The following is a 19,552-nucleotide window of genomic DNA, read 5'->3' as shown; positions in this document are numbered from 1 at the left end:
TGTCACCATCCACCCAGGGCATGAGTTTGAACTGCTTATACCTGAGGACGCCTGGGTTTCACCTGGTGCATCTCAGACACAACAAGCAAGGCTCCTGCCAAACACACTCACTCCCCGAATGCAGGCCCAGGTGTGCACACCGATCCTGTCACGCCCAGACCTGAAGCCCTCCAGGCCCCAGAGCTGCCCGCGCCACGTCCCCTCTGACCGCAGCCTGTCCTTACCTCCCACCCCCTTCCCTCGCCAGCACACAGTAGCTGCTCAATAAACCACTGGCGGAACTCTGAGGTCTGTTTGTGTTTAATCAGACAATATGCAAAGTATTTACAACCAATTCTGGCTCTCCCCCCTCCCCACCCAAGCCTGGGCCATGGAATGTGGGACCCCCAGGCCCTGCCCAGAGCTGGGCCCGCCCCCAACCTCTGCATAGTCATCTGAAATCTACAAAACACTATTTGTTTGTTTGTTTGTTTGTTTGTTTGTAAAAAAGGACAGTATCAGGACACCTTCTACAAAGGGCCTTGGGCAGTTGGGAGGGGATGTGAGAGCTCGCCGTGGCCCGCGAGCCCGGACGTCACTGGGACAGACAGGAGGGGACGGGGTCACAGACAAGGATGAGAGGGGAGTTGAAATTCCACGGGCAGGCACCGCTTGGCCTCCGTCCCTGCGGGCAGGGCCCGGCCGGCTCCAGAATCCCTGGCAGTGGGAATGTTATTGCTGTGAGGGGGGCTGCGGGGGGAGTGTTGGATGTGTGGGAGGGGCGGAGGAAGGGGCATTTTTACATGTTAAATATGGACACACATGGGGGAACACACACGTGCACACACACATACACACGGAGGCCCTTGGCCAGCTGCCCACCAACTGTCGGCCACCCCCTTGGAGGGGAGCACACTGAGGCCCAGGGAGCAGCCACCACACACCCTGAACAGCAGAGCTAGGGCCCACACACGGTCTCTTGCGCCCCGGGCTGTGCTCACTGTGTGATGCGAGGCCACAGGGTCTGGACAGGAGTGGACCAGGTGCAAGGTGGCCACGGCCACCTATGGAGGCAGACGCTGCAGCCAGGAGAAGAAGCGAAGTCCACCCGAGGTCACACAGCCAGTCCTGGTGCGTGGCGGTGGACACCCTCCTCTCCGCTCACCCCAGCCCACGCACTCCTTTCCCTGCTCCTGGGTTAAGGGGTGACACTTGGGGATGAGGGCAGGGGCCAGGCATTGAAATGACATAGGACAAACTGGGTGGATGACCTCGGGTTCCCTCCTATGGCCAGGGCCAGAGCTTCCCAACCACTTAGATCTTCTATTTTGCTTGATTGCCTCCAGAACCTGGGGACTCATCCCCTTTCATGGCTGGCTAGACCTAAAGGTCAAAATCCACCCACATTCTGATTGAAGTCTGCCTCTTACACCTGCACCTTCACCCCTCATTCCTAGCTCAGCCCCACCGATACCTCCACTCTCTCCCCCCCAAAGCAGCCCCACTGCACGGGAAATGGCAGCAGGATCTCTGCTGTCTCTAACCTATCCTCTGGCCCCTTGTCCCTTGGGCAGCCACAGTCTGTCCATGATGCCGCTGAGGACAATTTTGTTGGTTCCTGAGGAAGACAGAGGGAGCACCGGGTTCTGATCCCACCTCTACCCTGAACTGCTCTGTGGCGTTGGAAAAGTCACCTTTCTTCAGACTCCGTTTCCCCATGAGTCACAGGGGACATGGAATTGATTATCCCCAAGGGTCCCCTGGACCTAAGAAGGGCAGGGTTTGAGGGGGTGCCCAGCCCACCCACCATCGCTTCAGTCTAGGCCTCGGCCTGCCCTGCCTGGGAGCCATGGCAGAGGGGTCTGGCCCCAGCGGCCTCCACCAACAAGTGATTCAGAAATGGGTGGCCAGGGGCAGGGTATCGGGCAGGCTGGCAGCCAAGGGCCTATCGCTTTTCTTTGGAAAGGCTCTCCAGCCAGCTCTGGAGACAGAGCAGGGTGGCACGGAAGCGGGAAGGAGCCAATGTGTAGAGTAGGTGGAGGCTGGGAAAAGGGAGCCCTCGGCTCCAGCCCTTCTTCCTGGGTCCTCCTGCCGGGATGCGCAGAGCTCCGGGAGGGGCCCAAGGAGGAGGCGTGTGGCTGGAGCAGGAGCCAGGACACGGTGGCCGCGCCCTCAGGGCTGCCCCAGGCCCCGAGCCCTTCCGTGCCACAGAAGAGGGAGAGGCCTCACCACTGGCGACTCAGCCCCGTGGAGAGGATCAACAGCAGACAGGCAGAGGGAAGCGGCGCCCCGTCCTGGGGGCCACCCAGCCCCAGATCCAAGCCAAGAAGCCAGTCTGGCCCTGCAGCCTGCTCCCTATAGGTTCTCTCCAGGCTGGTACTGGGGCTCCGTGGACGTGAAATAGTCCTCCAGGAAGGCCTGCAGGTATTCGAAGGTGGGTCGCTCCTCCGGCTCCTTCCGCCAGCACTGGCACATGAGGTCGTGCAGGGACTCGGGACACTCGGGGGGACAGGGCATCCGGTAGCCCCGCTCCACCTGGTCCAGCACCTCACGGTTTACCATCCCTGTGGGCAGAGGGAGGAGTGAGAAGGCTGGCTCCGGAAAGGAAATCGGGGAGCGGGGAGCTGGTAGGGACAGCAGAGGGCTTCCCCCCAGGACAGGGTGGGGGTGAACAGTGGGTACACCCCTTCCCCAGGCTGGGAGCCCTGACCAGAGAAAGCCTAGAGTCAGAGGTTCAACTTCTTTGTTATGCAGACGGGGAAACTGATACCCGGGAGGGGCCTAGCTTGGCTAAGGTCACCAGGGCGGAGGGGTTCAGGGACCGAAGACAGGCCGTGGAGAAGCCTCTCACCGGGGTAGGGCACCCGCCCCTTTGTGGTGAGCTCCGTCAGCAGGATCCCGAAAGACCACACGTCTGACTTGATGGTGAACCGGCCGTAGAGTGCGGCTTCTGGAGCTGTCCACTTGATGGGGAATTTGGCGCCTGCAGAAGCAAGAGAGGTCAGTAGGTGCCTTTCCCATCCCCACTTGACAGATAAGGACACCGAGGCTCAGGGAAGCAGCAGGGCTGTCCGAGGTGGACAGTGCCCGCGCACCTTGCCGGGCCGTGTACTCGTTGTCCTCGATGAGCCGAGCCAGGCCGAAGTCGGCCACTTTGCACACGAGGTTCTCTCCCACCAGGATGTTGGCCGCACGCAGGTCCCGGTGGACGTAATTCATCCGCTCCACATACGCCATGCCTGAGGCGATCTGCAGGCAACACCCAGGGCTGGGGTCATCCCCATGACAGAGGGCCGACCCAGCACCCTGCCCTTCCCAGTTCTGCAGACAATGAAATTGGATTATAATCCAATTTCATATAATCCAATGGTATTGGCACCAAAAGGAAGGACCGGCACTCGGCAGGAGGGAACACAGGACAAAGGGCAAAGAGGAAAGGGGAGGCACAAGATGACATGCAGCCGGAGAAGTGAAGTGACAACGAAAAAGAGGCCTCAGATGCTCCAGAGACACAGAGGGGTGCCAGGTCGTGCCTGCTATCCCAAATGCCCGTTCTGAGCCTCAGTTTTCTCATTTGTCAGGTGGAATAATAGCCATCCCTACCTCTCCTGGTTGTGATAAGGATTAAGTGAAAAAAAAGGTTGTTGGGCCAAAATGTACTAGTACATGTTTGCTGAGTGAATAAATGACCTTCACATAGAAGAAAACTGAGGCTTGAAGACCCATAGCAAGTCCGTGAATCCTGCTGCCCCGTTAAGGGCTCTTCCCTCCACCCAGAACCACTGCTTGTAGCACTATAAGTGGTCCCAGTGATACGTGAGGCGAGATCGGTGAGCGTGAAGGCACCAAAGCAAGCTTCCAGGAGGGGGCACTCAAGAGGCCAGAACTGGCTGAGCCATGTGGGTCTCAGTGCTCAAAGCCAAGGGCGTAAAAGGGGCCGACTCACCTGAGCTGCCATGTCCACCAGTTGAGGCAGCCGCAGGTACTTGCCTGTCTCCCCCTTGAGAAAGTCCAGCAAACTCCCTGGGCAGAGAGAAAGCAGCTCTAGCGCCCACCCTGTCTCCCTGAGCCAGGAAGCAGCAATTCCCAGGTCCCGTCCAACTGCGGGGGTGCTGGCCTCACTTCAACCGGCACTGCAGAGTTTATGTGAACCCATGTCTGAAAAAAGCCTCACTCGACATTCGTCACTCAAAGGCAAGCAGAACGAGAAACCACGCGATATTCACCTCCAGGTGAACAGAAACGATGGTCCCTGCATCAGTGGAATACTACTCAGCAATAAAAAAGGAACAAACTGCTGATCACATACAAGAAGGGAGAACCTTGGATATAAAAGACTGTATAAATGAAGTTACGGAGTAAACAAATCTAGGATGACAGAAAGCATGCCAGGGGTTGCCTGGGTCTGGGGCTGGAAGGTACTGCCTGCACAGGGGAGCAGGGGCCTGTCGGGACAGATGGAGACCTCCTATGTCCTAATGGTGGTAAGAAACGTGCCAAGAGTCCAGCTGCTCAAACTCATTGCCCTGATGCTTAAGGTATGTGTTTCATAATATATAAACTATGCTTCCAAAAAGGAGAATTTTAAAAAGTAATTCATTAGTTTTAAAATTAAGTAAAAGTCAAGCTAGAGACTTGATGTGGCTCAGCTCAGATGATTGGAGGGAGTTCTCCTTCTGCCCCAAAATTCTGGGGCCATTTAGAAAGCCAGCATCATAGACAAGATGCATTGTGGGAAATCATTAAAAATGAAACGAAACAAGAAAGACAACCTTCGTTTTAACTTTCCATCAGCATGAGAAGTTGGCGCTAGTCCATGCCGCCTTTAAAGAGGCTCATTCTAGGTCTGGGGGGCAGGAAAGCACTCCCCACCCACTCTGTGGTGGGCACTGCCACTCAGAGGCCGCCCGGCCAGGGGCAGCCCCAGCCTGGCGCCGGTGACCAGGCCTCACCCTTGCTCATGTACTCCGTGACGATGTAGATGGGCTCCTCAGACACCACCGCGTACAGCTGCACCAGCTTCTCGTGCCTCAGTTTCTTCATGACCTGGGCCTCCTGCAGGAAGGCCTCTGGAGACATCGTGCCCGGCTTCAGGGTTTTGATGGCCACTCTGGTGGTGCCATTCCAGGTTCCTGTGTGGGGGAGGGGCAAAGGCTGCCTCAGTGGAGGCTCCCCATTCCCATCCCACCGGGACCCAGGATCTGCCGGGGGACCAATCTCAGCTCTGGCCTCCCTGGCCATTCTGAGCCTCAGGGCTCCCCCCTGTAAAATGGGCACAAGGACGGGACGCTGCTCCCGAGACTACCATGAGGATTAAAGGGGTCTCTGGCACGTGCTCAGGAAAGAGCAGCTGCCATCAGAACTAGGACTATTAGGAATGTCTCAAAAAGCAGCACATTGGCCTGGGGTGGGAGACCAAGGCTCCAACTCAACTGCTCTTTCCTGGGTGATCACGTTCCTTCCCAGCAGCCCAAAGAAGGTGCCTCAGGTGCTAGCAAATGAATGTACCGAGGCTGAGGCTTCTCGGATGAGTGGCCTGGGGCCCATTCCTCCCAGGCTCTGGGCCTCCACCTGAGGGTTGGGGCTCAAGCCCTCCGAGCACAGCCCGTCTGGGGATAGGCACCCGGCACTTCCCAAGGCTACCTGGAGCATCAGGGAAACAGAATAACCTCCCCCACTGGTACCCACATGCCCGAGCTGCATGTGAGTCCTGCAGCCGCAGAACAGCTGGCGTGTGGACTGCTACAGGCTGCGCTCACATCCTCACTTCGCCTGTGTGCCTAGGAGCTGGCTGCTCATCCCTCTCCCCTCTGCCCAGCTCAAAGCCAACACAACATGCCTCTTTTCCTGGTGTGGCCTGAACTCCAGCCTTCAGGCCTTTTCCCCCCCCACAGTGCCTTCCACCCGGGACCCTCCCTTCTATCCTCCATCATCTCTCCCTCTGAAGGGAGAAAAGCGGGGACGGCAGTGCCAAGGGAATACCTCGGCTTAGACGAACACCTCGAAGACAGGACACTGTGATCCCTGCCCTGGGGCCACAGGCTCACCCGACCCGCCTGCCTCCCCACACCCTCCGCAACTCCTGTGTCAGCAGAGACCAGCGGACGGGCGCCTGAGTTTTGTCAGGGCGGCGTGGTGCTTGTTTCCAAGAAGGGCCCTGTAGTTTCTCCAGGGTTAGACAGGGATTGTTAACAGGCCCGGAACATGCCAGGCCTGCCCTGGCCTGGACCCCCTCCACAGAATGGGGCTTCTCTCCCCAGTGCCACGAGCTAGCGTCAGAGCACATGCTGGGCTGGTGTTCTCGCACGGCCCCTCGGTGGGTCCTATTACCCCCTGCCCCATTTTACAGTTGGGAAGACCAAGGCTCAGAGTGAGCTAGGCCGCACCACCCGGCAGGTCACCGGGGAGATGCGATGCCCAGCCCCTCCGCAGAGGCGTGAAGGGGCTACACCCCACCTGTGCCAGCCACCACTGGGGGAGCTCCATGTTTAAAAGAGGACCCACAGTTTAACAGAAGCACAGGAGGCCCTGGGAGGTAAAGGGGAGGAGGGTGAAGGGGGCCTGGAGCTGCCAGACGGGGTGGACACCTGCCTGGTTCTGCCCCGAGGGGTAGGAGCAAGGACTTACCCATCCACACCTCTCCGAAGCAGCCCTGGCCCAGCTTGACCTCCAGCCGCAGCGACTCCCGGGGGATCTCCCAGGCGTCCTTGGCCAGGCCCTGAGTCTGCGGCTTGGATGTGGGGCACACAGTGGTGAGTCGGTGACACAGGCCGTCAGCATGCTCTGAAGATGGAGACAGGGAAATGGGGTTCGGGCCTGGGGTGCGTGCGCATGGACCTGCATGTTACATGCACACGCACTTTGGGGATACACAGGATGCCCTTGAGGCCGAGCACCCACACTGTGTGTGTGCCCCTCACCTCACACAGGGTCATGCTGCCTCATGCATCAGCTCACCGGCTCACTCACCCATTCATTCATTCGTCAGACTTTAAGGAGTGGCCAGCTAGGTGGGTGCCAGGGACCCAGTGGGGGACAAGTCCAGTGGAACCTTGGCCTCTGGCCCAGGGGGAGCTCAGCTTCCCATAATCAACTCCCAAAACCACATGTATGACAGAGTAGGGCTGTGCATGCAACAGCGGGTGGGCTGGATAGAGTCCTGGAAGCCTCCCCAGAGGAAGTGGTATTTGGGCTTGAATCTGCAGGAGGGTGAGTGGTTAACAAGGGAGCAGCACTCCAACCAGAAGGCACAGGGTCTCGGGTCTCGCGCCTGCGTAAAGGCCCTTAGGGAGGAACAGCTGCTGGGCGGGAGGAGCCGGAAGGAGGCTGGGGGGCTACCGGGAAGTGAATGGGGGAAGAGCGGCCTCAGGTTTAGACTACCCAAGGCCTCAGAGACCACACTGGGGTCCTTATCCTGAGAGTCCAGGATAACCCCCGGAGGGCTTTGATCTGGGGAAACAGGGTTCAGAATGAATGGCAGTGGTGGCTGAGGGGACGGAGAAGTGGCAGATCCTAGAGGGAGTCGGGGGCGCAGTTGACAGGGGGACGCGGAGGGTGGGAAGCAGTGTGCTCTCAGAACAGGCCGCCTCTGCACACAGAGGCCAGAGCTACACACCACGACCATACAGGCACCTACAGAGACCCGCCACCTGGGTTCACACGGGCCCGAGGCACTTCCGTCCGCCCAGGCAGCCCCCTGCACGCGGACTGAACAGCCACGCTGCAGCACGCAGGGGCTGCGCAGGTGAGCACCGCCAGCCCTTGCCCCCTCTGCCTCCCTCGGATCCAGCTCACACTCGAGTGTTCTCTCTCTCTCTCTCTCTCTCTCTCTCTCTCTCTCTGCAGCAATCTGGCTGCCCCCTCCTCCACTCCCAGTAACCAGTTCAGACCGGAACTAGGACTGCAGAGACAAATGACACCAGCCTGTGCCCCTCCCTTCCCTGCTCACTCCTCCAGGCAGCCCCCTCCTCACCAGCCAGCTGCAGAGGAGGAGAAAAAGGAGGAGGGGCAGTGGGGGGAGAGGGCTGAGGGGAAACAAGGAAGGGAGCACAGGGAGAAAAGAAGGAAAAGACAGGGGAGGGGGGAGGAAAGAGGGATTGGGGGAGAAGAGGAAAAAAAGAAGGGGCAGGGAGCAGAAGTGGGGAGGAGGGCAGCAGCCACACATCCTCAGCATAACTGGAGCCCCAAGCCCTTTTTGGCCCCAAAGCCCCCTCCTTAGGGTCTACAGCCGAGCCTGAGCTACCCCCTGCCAGTGCCCTCAAAGGTCCTAGCCCCAGGCCAGATGGCCAGCTCTGCCCTGGCCCAGCTGCCCATCCCCTGGAGGCCCCGGCTGGAGGGACACGCACTGGAGTAGTAGGCTACGAGCTGCTGCAGGCTGTTGAACTGGGTGCGAGAGGTGATGTAGAAGCCGCCGCTGTCCAGCTTGCGGATCTTATAGTGCTTCACATTGAGGCCCTTGGCGTTGTCGAAGTCGGACACTGAGAGGCAGTAGGCACCTGCAGGGAAGGGCCAGAGAGGAGCCGTGAGCACCACGCCGCTCAGTCGCCCCCACAGGCCACAGCACTGAGCGCAGTTCCGTCAGGCCCGGGAGCAGGGAAGGAAGCCCCATCCGCAGCCCCTGGCCCAGGGCAGTGCCAGGTGTGGACCGGCCCATCTCTGAGCACCCAGCTCTGGGGCAGCCACTGAGACGGAGCCCGGTCAGCAAAGGGGCACCTGGCCGGAAAGCTTCGCCATGCACCCTCGGCCCTGGCAAGACTTCGGAAGCCTGAGTGAGTGTCCCTACTGTGTGACCTGAACAAGTCGCTTGCCCTCACTGGGCTTCAGTTTCCTCCTCTGCACAATGGGGCTACTCCCAGGGCTGCTGGGAAGATTCAGTAACACTATACTTAAGAGGGCCTAGCATACAGTAGGTGTTCAATAAATGTTTGCTGGACGTGTAGGAATGCCCCCAAGTGGCTGTGTGTCCCCAGACACTGCTTCCCCTCTCTGGGTCTGCCCTCAGGAGCACTGTCCATGCCCAACCACCTCCTGAAGGCTCCAGGCCCAGGCAGGAGCGGGTGGTTGGCTGAGGCTGGGCCAGACAGGGGCAGGAGCCCAGGTGCCGGGTGTGACCTGCAGGTGCTAACACTCAGCTGGGCCAGCCATAATGGCCACCTCCCTGCTTTCTTTGAGCCCGGAAAAGCTTGGGGCTGGAAAAGCTTCCTCCTGCCCAGCAGGTTCGGCTAGGAGCCTCTGTTAACCTGAGCCCTAGAGACAGCGGCGCCAGGGAACAAGGCTGAGCCCCAGGGGCAGGGCAGTGGGGCAGAAGCTCCAGGGGACAGACAAAGCCCTTCCTGGGAGGCAGCACACAGGTGGCGTGCTGGAAGCCCAGGCCCCGTGGCCCACAGACCCTCTGGACAATCCTCAGGTAGGGGTTAAAACTCTGTGTAAAGAAGGGGGAAGGAGGCCCTGAGAGGGAAAGCAGCCAGGCGTTAGGTCACCAGCAGTCAGGCACCGAGCTGGGACTGGCACCAGCACGCAGGCCCCTAAAGCTGCCGGGGGCAACCGTGACTTGCTGCAGATGACCCAGGAGTTGGCACACGGCAGCCACAGGCCTGAGCCTGAAGCCAACCCGACGCTCCGGGCACACACGCAGGCCTGCCTGTGCCCGTGGTTGTGCACACTGAACATGCAACACTGAAGGTACATACTTCCCAGGCCCCCAGGCACAAAGACACACCCACAATAATTCACTCCCACACAGCAACACACAGGCAGGCCTACCCCCACATGCACACACGGGCCTGGACCCACACATGGCGTGCACAGTCACACGGCTGCTCATAAATGCACATGTGTGACATGCATGATCTGCTTTCCCATCTCCCGCTGAGCCCCAGGCCCGCAGGAAGTAGCCCAGCTTCGTTGCCATGGTGATGGGGTGCCTGCAACCCACTTGCAGAGGGGCTGGAGAGAAAGCGGTGATACGGGTGATACATACACATTCTCTTGCGGGGGGATGGGACAAAAGAACAGGGGCTAAGACTCGGGGGAAGGGCAAAGCCAGGTCCCAGGACCCAGTCCAGCCTCAGAGGCCCCTGGAGAAGGGGAAAAAGAGAGGCTCCTTGGATCAGCACCCACCCTGGGAATAAGCCTTTTGCTGTGTGGCCCTCAGTCTTCCTGACAACCTGTGCCCACTCCTCACATGAGCAAACTGAGGCCCGAGAGGCTAAGTGTCCTCTTTTGCTGCACCTCTGGCCACCCAGGCTAACTTAGTGCTCCTCAGATGCACCTCTCTGCCCTTGACCCTGCCATTTCTTCTGCCTGGAGGGTTCTCACCACCTCACTCCATACACCGAACTCCTATTCATTCTGCCACACCCAGCTCAAGCAACCCACAGAAAGATGGTCCCCATCGGCCTGCAGGAGTGCTCATACCTTTCGTGGTCTCGCTTTCTCGCACCAGGAAGGTACCCCTCGGGTTCTCTGCATTGAGCAGTAACCGTTCTGACTCCCGTCTCGTGATTTTGCCAAAGTACCACCTGGGGCGGGAGGGAGGAGGCTGGTGTTGGTGGCCCGGGTTCCTGCCCACACACAGTGCCTCTGCCGGGGATGCGGCCGGGGCCCTGGGCAGCCAGACCTCCCACCCCGGCCCCGGCCCTGGAGAGAAGCTCTGGACTGGCAGCGACGGTGAGCAAGCGGGAGGCCAGAGCCCATACTCACTCCTCAGCCTGGATGGAGTCGGAGGGCGCCACGTAGTTGCTGGGGATGTAGCCAGTCTGTCCCGTGCTGAGTGAGTGGGCCAGCCACCAGTCTCCCTCTCTGAGCGGGGGAGAGGGAGGGAACAAGGGAGAAGGGGGTCATCAGCAGCGGGCCCTGGTGCCTGCAGTCCTCAGGGGTGCTGTACCGGGAGCCCTGGAGGCCAGGCGGAGCGTGGGAGCCGTGGGACGGGGCACTCACAGCCTGCCAGGCCACGCCGGCCTGGAGCTCTTCCTCTCCCTGGCCCAAGGCCTGCTGGCCAAAGCTGACTCAGACGGCCTTTGTCCAGGGCTGTGGCAGGACTGACCTGGGTCGGCCCAAGGCCTGAATTCACAGGGACAGACTCCTGGGACGGGAAGTCACCTTGCTTCCCTTCAGAGAGTTCCAGCCGTCTGAAGATGCCCAGAGCTGCCATGGGAGTGAGGCAGAGGGCTCCTTGCCTCTGAGCAGAAAGCAAGTTTCAACGGGAGAGAAGGTTCCTGCCCAAGATGGATGTCAATCAGACCTTCAAAGCTTCCCCAAGCCCTGAGATTCGGAAGCCCGATCCTGGGAGCTCGTGAGACCTGGGTGGAGGTAGGGGTAGCCCTTTTGGGGCCCGGCGACACTCCGTGTGCCAACCCTGCAAACCAGAGCAGTGCTTGCCTCTGTCACAAATCACAGGTCACACCTAAAGCCTCCTTGGCTGAAAACTACAGGCCTCCACTTGCAGCGTGCCCATCTGTGGGGGAAACTGAGGCTAGAGGGGGCTGGGACTTGCCCAAAATCACACAGTGCATCATGTAGGAGGGTGGCTAAGGTGGCAGAGCCCCAGTGCCCAGGGCACTTTTGCACTAAGTGCCCCACCAGGAGGAAGAGGAGACAGGGGGCAGGGCAGGAGGCGCCCCCCGTGCCGTGGGGTTCCCCGGGCCTGGGTGGGAGCAGGGAGGGGGGAAGTACCTTTGCAGCCATCTGAATGTGAACCAGGTCTGGCTGGAGCGGGGGTCCAGAGACACAGAGGAGAGAGGAGAAAGCGAGAGCCCAACGGGAAAGAAGAGGCAGAGATGGGGGTGGTGAGAGGCGGAAAGAGTGAGGGACAGAGCAGGGCAGCCAGGCGGTGCTGGGGGTGGGGGTGGGGGTGGGGGCAGCCACAGAGGTTTCGCATCCAAAGCAACCAACGGGAATGGGGAGAGGGTCCATGAGGAGCGTGGGGGCCATGGGAAGGACTGCCTGGGAAATGGGGTCCAGTTCCACCCATTCCTCCAGTGTAGGTGGGGAGACTGAGGCCAGAGAAGCTAAGGCCTCCGCTCAAGGTCACACAGCCAGGCCCAGGCTCCTGGCTGCCAGGTAAGAAGGGCTGAGGGCTTGCTGAGCTTCCCAATCCTTTGGACCTCACCACGACCCTGAGAAGACACACAGCAAGCAAGATGTGCTCCCCTCCCCATCGCTGGGTCCAGAGAGGGAAAGGCACTTGCCAACAGCCACACAGCTTGGATTTGTACCTGCACCCCAGCTCCTGGCTCTTCGGAGCTCCCCCCGACCCATGTCCTTCAGCCCATTTGGAAGACGGAGAAGTTGAAACCAGGAGAGGATGGAGTTAGTGGAGCTCTCCAAGCACCTGGGGGAGTATAGGTGAGCACCCAGACTAGGGTGTAGCTGAGAGAGGGGGGTGGGGGGGCGAGGCTGAACCAGAAGGGGTCGGGTCCTCCCGGATGGACTGAGGTGAAGGCAGTGTGATAGGGGCTGGGCAGCAGAGGCTGCTGCGCTGTCACTGACACACTTTCAGGCAGGGACACAGTTCCTGCGAGTGTTTCCACAGGAGAGGGAGGGTAAGGGGGCGGGGCCACCTCAAGGATCAGAGCCCTCACATGCCTAGGACCTCCATCCACCTGCTGTTGTGCACCCACCCAGGGGTGTCTGTCCCATTCGACTTTCAAGGCCACCCTGAGAGGGAGGAAGGCAGGCCTCAGCCTCCCAGTTAGAAAACCATGGCTCAGAGATGTTGAGGGACCAGCCCAAGGACACACAGCACCCAGGCTGGAGTAACGCAGCACTGCTTTATAGAGTCGGGGAAACTAAGGCACAGGGAGGGGCTGAGACTTGCCCACAGCTACAAAGCAAGGAAACAGCTGAGATCTCCCAGTCCAAAGCCTTCCTTTCACTGGTGGGGGGAATGAGGCACAGAAGGGACAGGGATTTGCCCACAGCCGCCCAGCAAACCGCTGGCAGAGCAAGAGCGAGAACTGGGGCCCTGGTGCCCGCAGCCAGACGCAGCAGGCCTCTGGGACCCCTGCAGCCTCCCCAGGCCCTCAGGGGCCCGGAGACCCTGGGGGAAGCCAGGGGCAGTCAGAGGAGGAGGCCACGGGGCTGCCGGCAGGGGCCTGGGCCGAGATCTGGGTCAGAGGCTACAAAACGACGCAGCTTGACGAAGCCAGAGTCTGCAAGCTGACCAGCCTCTAGGGAGTCCCCAGCCACCAACTCAGAGTGGAGAACCGGCAGAGCCTGTGCCCAGCGGCCAGCCAAGCAGGGCCCCCAGAAGCCATGGGGGTTCGGTTCTGCAGGCGTGACCCAGACTTGGGCCAGCACAGGCGCCAGCTCCCCCAATGTCAGCTCTACATGAGTGTGGGCTCCCGCCCAGGTCTGGGAGTTTTGGTTCACCGGGGCAGGGAGGGTGGGGCACCGCAATCTCACTGAAGGACTCGAGGTCCGGCTCCGGCCTGGCCCCAGCTTGAGAGGCCTCTGAGAGCTTGAGAGCCCGAGTTGGCCACCCCAGGCACCCTGCCGGCTCACCGAGTGCAGGCTGTGCGACCTTGGCCCTGCCTCGGTTTCCTCATCCATAGGATGCGGATACCCATGCCTCCCTCGGCAGATGTAAAATCCCAGCACAGATCCTGGCACACAGTAGGTGCTCAATGTGTATGAACCTGGCACATAGTAGGAACTCAATGCGTAATATCTTGATTTGGCTAAAATAAAGAAAAACAATTGAATCTGCATCTCAATAGTGCCTCTCTCCCCGCTCTCTAAAACAAAATTTTTTTTTTAAACCAAAGCAGCTCAGTCCATCTCCAATAAAGATTTGCTGTGTGATCTTGGGCAAGTACCCTACCCTCTCTGGGTCTCAGTTTCCTCACCTATGAAAAGGAAATTATACTTTTCATTTCCTTTTTCACAGAATCTCCCTCGAGGCAATGTAATCAGTTGGTATCAAGCCAGCTTCAGCTTCAGGTCCACTAATTGCTACAATGATCATCTGAGCCTCACTTTACCCACCTGTGAGATGGAGCTACCAAGCACCATCTTCCCAAGACTAGGGTCTGGGAGATGCAAACCTGTCGCAGGTGGCAGCCAAGGGACGCCAACCCAAGTCAGCCTCGGAAGTGAAGGCAGGTTAATCTATAGGCACCTTCCCTGGGCCTCGTCCTTATCGGATGGGTAAGGAAAAGGGAGAAGGAAAAGAGTAGGACATTCCTTGCCTGACCCCTCTCCTTCCCACCGGTGGCCAGAGGAGTAAGCCCTGGACCGGATGTCCCTGAGCTGTGATGTTGCAATCCAATGGCTGTTCACAAGCTGTGTGACCTCAGGCTGCTGGCCTCGCCTGTCTGAGCTTCAGGACCCTCTTTTTGGACCCCAACCTTTGAACCGGCCCAGCAGGTGTGCAGACCAGGGTTGTGGCAGCTTTGGGATCTGGGGAGTTACACCCGTTTGGGTGCTTGCACACCGGTCCGAGAAGCATGTTGGGGATGGCAGGCAGGCTTGGGCAGCTCGGCATGGCCCACGCGGGCAGGTTTCCGAGCCCTGAGGCCTGGGCATGTAGCGCGTGGGAGAGGGCAGGGTGAGGCCAGGGCAGGTCGAGTAAGGAGGGCGGGAAGGTATCCCTTGCCCCACGGTGGGGAGTGACTGGGGCAAGGTGGCAGAGGTTAGTGCCTGCTGGAGAGCTGCTGCAAAGAAGCTGCTGGAATCTGGGTGGGAGGAAGGGGCAGTTCAGGGAGCAACCCAGAGTGAGACCCAGAAGGCCCCTGGAGACCCAGACACCAGGGCCAGGGCTCGGGAATGTCAGACCTCAGGCCCGGAGGGCTTTCTCAGGCCCGGGGCCGCAGACCCCCAGCGTGCCAGGACTCAGGGCTGTACGGCATGAAGATCCAGGGGCAGGGTCTCAAGCCTGCTGGGAAGACCCCGACCCAGCCAGCCCTGGCCAGACCCCAGCAGCAAACAGGCTCATCCCTTAGCTCTCCAGCGCCCCGACAACACCCAGCCCAGCTGCAGGTTAGTCTCAGCCAGTCCCTCCCTCACTGGGGCAATGCAGGGTCAGGGCAGGGGGCGCGGGGGCTAGACAATGATGAGCTCAAAGCAATACCGATGCAAGGGCATGTGAGTGGGGTGTGAGACCTGAACACCTCACATTCGGATGGCCCACCTTCCAATGAGCAATCCCCACCCCCTCTCCCCCCGCCCTGGCCCCCAGTCCCTTTATCTCTCCTCTTCCTCTAAGGCCAACTTCTCTGGCAAAGGGGTGACCGAGCACTGAGGTGAGAGGAGGGACTCTCAATTCACCCCTGCCCTCTGGTCAGGGCATTTCACTGCCACCCAGGGCTGCCCATGGACAGGACTCCATCCCTGCCGGCCCTCCTGGCAGCCCCAGGGCCGGCCAAACACCCCCCCGGGACAGAGGGAGTGAAGGGGTAGACAAAGGAGAAGTGAGGGCAGATCTTGAACTCTGGGCGTAAGTGGAAGAATCGGTTTCCAGAACCTTCCCTGAAGCCGCCCCTGCACTGGATCTGAGACCCAGCCCAACATGCCCTTCCCACGGTTGCTGGCTGCGACTCCCCCCAATATTTCTGAGCCTGCAACCTGATGCATCCTCCCCTGCAGGGGCCTTTGCTCCTCCTGGCTGCTCTGCACCCCCGCTGAGCCCACCCCCACAAGGGCTGGGGGCCATGCCTACCCCTCCCAGCTCTGCCACCAATAACTGTGGGACCTCGAGCAAGTCATTTCACCTCTCTGGGCCTCAGTTTCCTGGTTTATAAAATGGAGCAAAGATGGGTTTCCACTTCCCAGGGCTGTGGTGAAGTATAAATAAAATGATGCAACGCAAAGCGCTCAGCACGAAACCTGGCTCACACACAAAGCGCAATAAATGGTGGTGTTTTGTTGCTGTTCATTCATGTTGTCCACCCGCACCAGTGGGGCGCCCCCCGAGTGCTGAACACCAGGTGATGGGGGACCCAGACTGTGGCAGACCTGAGAGCAGCCCTCAGGGTGCTCCCATCCCAGCGTGAGGTGGGCAGATGCAGACAGCCCAGACCATGCGAGGACTGGACTGACACCAGGCCTCGGATGCGTGAGGGGGCGGGGCCCTGGGAAAGCCCCTCCCCCAGGGAGAGCACTTGGAGTCAGCTGCTGCCGGAGTTCCAGCCCTGGCTTTGCTGCTTGGTAGCTGTGTGACCTTGGGCAAGGGCCTGCACATCTCGGAGCCTCAGTTTCCTCAACTGTAAAAGGGAGAAATCCCCTCGCTGCACCACCACAGCCCTGGCAGGACTGCCGCTGAGCAAATTCGAGGGCAGAGGCTACGGACGCCTGGCACGGCGCCTGGCACCTCTCTCCCCTTTCGCCTCCCGGAGAAGGCAGCCCCCGGCTGGGTCTGGAGGGAGGAACAGGAGTGTGACGGGCAGAGATGGGACACAGGGCGTTTCAGGCAGAGGGATCAGCATGCACAAGGGCAGGGGGGCGTGAACAAGCGAGACACACTCAGAGAGGTTGGAGATGTCCAGCCTCCTTAGCCAGGCTTTCGAGGACACTCACAGACCCATTCTACTCTACCCTCTAGAACCTTCCTGCCCTTCCACACTGCCCCAAAGGCACCCAGCCCCTCCAGCGCTGCACCCTCTGCGAGGGACTGCCTTCCACCACCTCCACGTGCCACGTGACTCCACTGTTCTTCCTCCAAGACCTGCTTGAACCTCCCGGTCCCCGGGTCACCGCCAGAGGGGGGCACACAATAGAGGCCCAAACGCCTTGGCAGACCCTGGCCCCATCCTCCACCTGCTACTTGGCCTGGACTGGGGCAGGCTCCTGGCCACGCTCTGGCTCCAGGAAGGCATGGGCCAGGCCTTCTCCACCCAGACCCACTGGGCCCAGCCCTGGACCATGCATGCAGCTGACAGTCAACGTGGGCTGACGGGTCAAATGAAGGGCAGGTGGTGAGTTAGAAGGGTGGCCAGGAGGAGGGGTGGCGGGAAACGACAGGGGTGATGGGAGGACCCTCCCCATTCTCAGCCTGGGGGGAAGGTCAGGACCTGGTTAAACTGGCTGGGGGGGGGGGGTGACATAAGCCGGGGAGCTGGAGCGGGCAGCCAAGGGAGCCAGAGACCACAGGCAGGGACACGGCCACATGCGGACAGCAGCCCCACCCCCACCAGCGGAGCGCCCCGCCCAGCCCGCCCACGAAGTAGGTACACACCTGACATCCACCTTCCTCCTAAGGGCCAGCGAGAGAGAAGCAGAGAGAGGGAGAAGCTGAGAGGGCTGGAGGAAGCAAGCGCGGGCAGGAATGGGGGGAGGGGTCCCCAGGCTGCAGAGGTCGGGGGAGGGGGGACAGCAAGCGCTGCCAAAGGCAGCAATGCAGCAGCTGCAGGCTCCGCCCCACCCTGTTGGCACTTCTGCAAGAGCAAACCCCACCCAGCCCACCCTGACACCCTCCACCAGCCCCCACCCCTGGGCGTATGACTCCCCATGACAGGTGCTGCACCTTGCTCCCCCTGCGCTCCACATAGGGAAAGAAGGGGGGGCAGGAGGAGGACCCCCACCCCATGGCTGGAGTCCCACCCACCCCTCCCCCATCCGCAGAGGCCCCAGAGTCTGGCCCGGGTTCCCTTAGGCCAGCGTGGCTCTAGGGCAGCACTAGGGGCACCCCACCCCGAGGCTGGGGTCCCTGGAGGTGACCCAGACATCCACTGGGGAGTCCTGCCCTCCACACCCAGTCCTGCCATCTCACCCACACACCCAGTCCTGACACTCTCCCACTGGGGGCCCCACATGGGCTCCTCTCAGTGTGGGCTCCTCTCCCCACAGCTGGACGCTCTGGCTCACTCCGCTGCTCCAGGCTCTCTAGCCCCAGGTAACTAACGAGGGCACCTCTGTGGGCACCGCCCCAGTTTCAGGCTGTGCTTTTCGTCGTCCTGGGTCAGGGCCCAGTTCTGCCCTGACCACATGCCCCTTTGCAGCCTGGGGCCTGGGCTTCTGTGCCCTGTTGACCAGTTACTGAGCCCAGGTCCCTGTCCCAGGCACCCTCCCAGAGCCCCATACACCACCATGTGCCTCATCGTCACTCCCGCAGGCCCCGGGGCAGCTCCCTGGCCCTCAGCCAGCCTCGGTGCTTGGCCCTGCCTGCTGCCCTTCATGTTCAGAAGCAGCTCTGGCCCAAGACTGGGCCCAAGGGACGGGGTCTCCAGGGAAGGGAGGGAAGGGGGCACTCACGTGTTGTTGACGATCTGCAGCCTCTCCCCTTTCTTGAAGGACAGGTCGGTCTCCGTGCGGGACTCATAGTCATAGAGGGCCACAAAGGTGGTCACTCCACCTGCGGAGAGGGAGGGGCATATCAGAATGGCAGAGACCACTCTGGGGAGACGGGTGGACAGAAGGACGCTGTGCCCTGGGGGACTGGGGACGGGTCTCCCACAGGGCGTCACGGCCCAGCCCAGAGGCACAGTCACAGTCCCAGCAGTGGCCTCTGTGCACGTGCGATGCACCCATGTCCCTGAGCACCCCGGTAAGGGCGTGCAGGAGGCACGGGCAGCTGCTCACGCCTGACTGTCCCCCCGGGCTCTGGGTGATGCCGGCTTCTTGGGCCCGCGTCTGTCTTCCCCACACAACCAGACGCCCCCACTAGCGGGCATGTTTGTTTCGTCCCCAGAGCCTGACACACAGAAGGCGCTCCAGAAGCAACCAGGGCTGGGGGGGATGGACCAGTGAGTGGCGGAAGCCGCCCCACAGGAGGCTGCTCTGCTTCTCTCTCTGGGAGCTTCCGTGTGTCTGGGGAGAGCCCAGCAGCAGGCAGCTATCCCCTCAAAGTGGCCCTCTCTGTCCCCTGTTTTAATTACAACCTCCACCCCCCATCTGCCAAAACTCTCTCCCTGCCACTGTGTGCCTTCGCTCAGTCCCCACCTTCTCATACCCTGCATGGCTCACGAGCCTTGCTTTGCTTCTCTCCCCTGTGGGGGTCTTGTCTGCTCTGCACACCTGCTGCGTGCTCACACCGGAGCCCTGGCACACAGCAGAGATGCCGCAAATGCCTCCTGGACAAATGAATGTGTGTGTGTGTGGGTCTGCCGTCTCCCTTGGGTGTGTGTCTCTGTCCAGGGGGCCCATAAGCGTCATCCTTATGTCTCTGCGTGTTTCTGTGTTCTCACTGCACGTGTGTGTCATGCCCATGAGTCTGTGGGTATCTGTGAGTACATTTCCTGAGCACACATCTGCGTCCTGTGTCTTTGAAAGGCTTTGGACTACACGTGTGTCTTCATCCGGGATCATGTGTGCACACGTGCTTACATTTGTGTGCATCTGCGCTGCGCATGGGTCTGTGCCTAGGGCGTGCACGCCCCCGTGTCCCTGAGAGCGTCTCTGTGTGCGAGGTCCGTGTGTCTACGACAGAGTCCCCAGCTAAGCACACGTACATGTCTTGCATGGGTGTTTTTGCATGAGTTGCTGACTCTGTGTGTGTAGCCATGAGTGTGTGGCTCCATGTGATTGTGCTGGGTGAGGACATAAGTGTTTTGTGTGAATGTCCTGTGTCTGTGTGTCTCCAGGACCACTCCTGCCGCTTTCTAAGCATCCCTTGCCTGGGCTGCTATACCCCCAAAGT

The 19,552-nt window shown here is 60.4% G+C and overlaps 1 protein-coding gene across 4 annotated transcripts in view; it reads right to left on the bottom strand.

The window, feature by feature from the left end:
• Positions 1 to 282: 282 nt before the first annotated feature.
• Positions 283 to 19,552, bottom strand: part of SRC (SRC proto-oncogene, non-receptor tyrosine kinase) — a 54,890-nt gene continuing 35,620 nt past the window's right edge. For 2 of the 4 annotated variants that reach the window (XM_036009809.1, XM_028524250.2), the window contains 11 exons: positions 18,169 to 18,268; positions 17,153 to 17,170; positions 10,681 to 10,779; positions 10,396 to 10,499; positions 8,325 to 8,474; positions 6,607 to 6,762; positions 4,932 to 5,111; positions 3,926 to 4,002; positions 3,075 to 3,228; positions 2,831 to 2,962; positions 285 to 2,543 (listed from right to left, as the gene is read on the bottom strand). In XM_036009809.1, coding sequence (XP_035865702.1) covers positions 2,335 to 2,543; positions 2,831 to 2,962; positions 3,075 to 3,228; positions 3,926 to 4,002; positions 4,932 to 5,111; positions 6,607 to 6,762; positions 8,325 to 8,474; positions 10,396 to 10,499; positions 10,681 to 10,779; positions 17,153 to 17,170; positions 18,169 to 18,268 — 1,379 coding nt within the window. In that variant the 3' untranslated portion in view covers positions 285 to 2,334. Of the gene's footprint in view, positions 2,544 to 2,830; positions 2,963 to 3,074; positions 3,229 to 3,925; positions 4,003 to 4,931; positions 5,112 to 6,606; positions 6,763 to 8,324; positions 8,475 to 10,395; positions 10,500 to 10,680; positions 10,780 to 11,652; positions 11,686 to 17,152; positions 17,171 to 18,168; positions 18,269 to 19,552 lie in introns of all 4 variants that reach the window. The other 2 variants (XM_036009810.1, XM_028524251.2) reach the window with 2 other exon arrangements.

The sequence above is a fragment of the Phyllostomus discolor genome, chromosome 9, assembly GCF_004126475.2.
Source record: "Phyllostomus discolor isolate MPI-MPIP mPhyDis1 chromosome 9, mPhyDis1.pri.v3, whole genome shotgun sequence".
NCBI classification, from domain to species: domain Eukaryota; kingdom Metazoa; phylum Chordata; class Mammalia; order Chiroptera; family Phyllostomidae; genus Phyllostomus; species Phyllostomus discolor.
The sequence above is the reverse complement of the archived record's forward strand: the minus strand, read 5'-3'. Positions and strand labels throughout refer to the sequence as shown.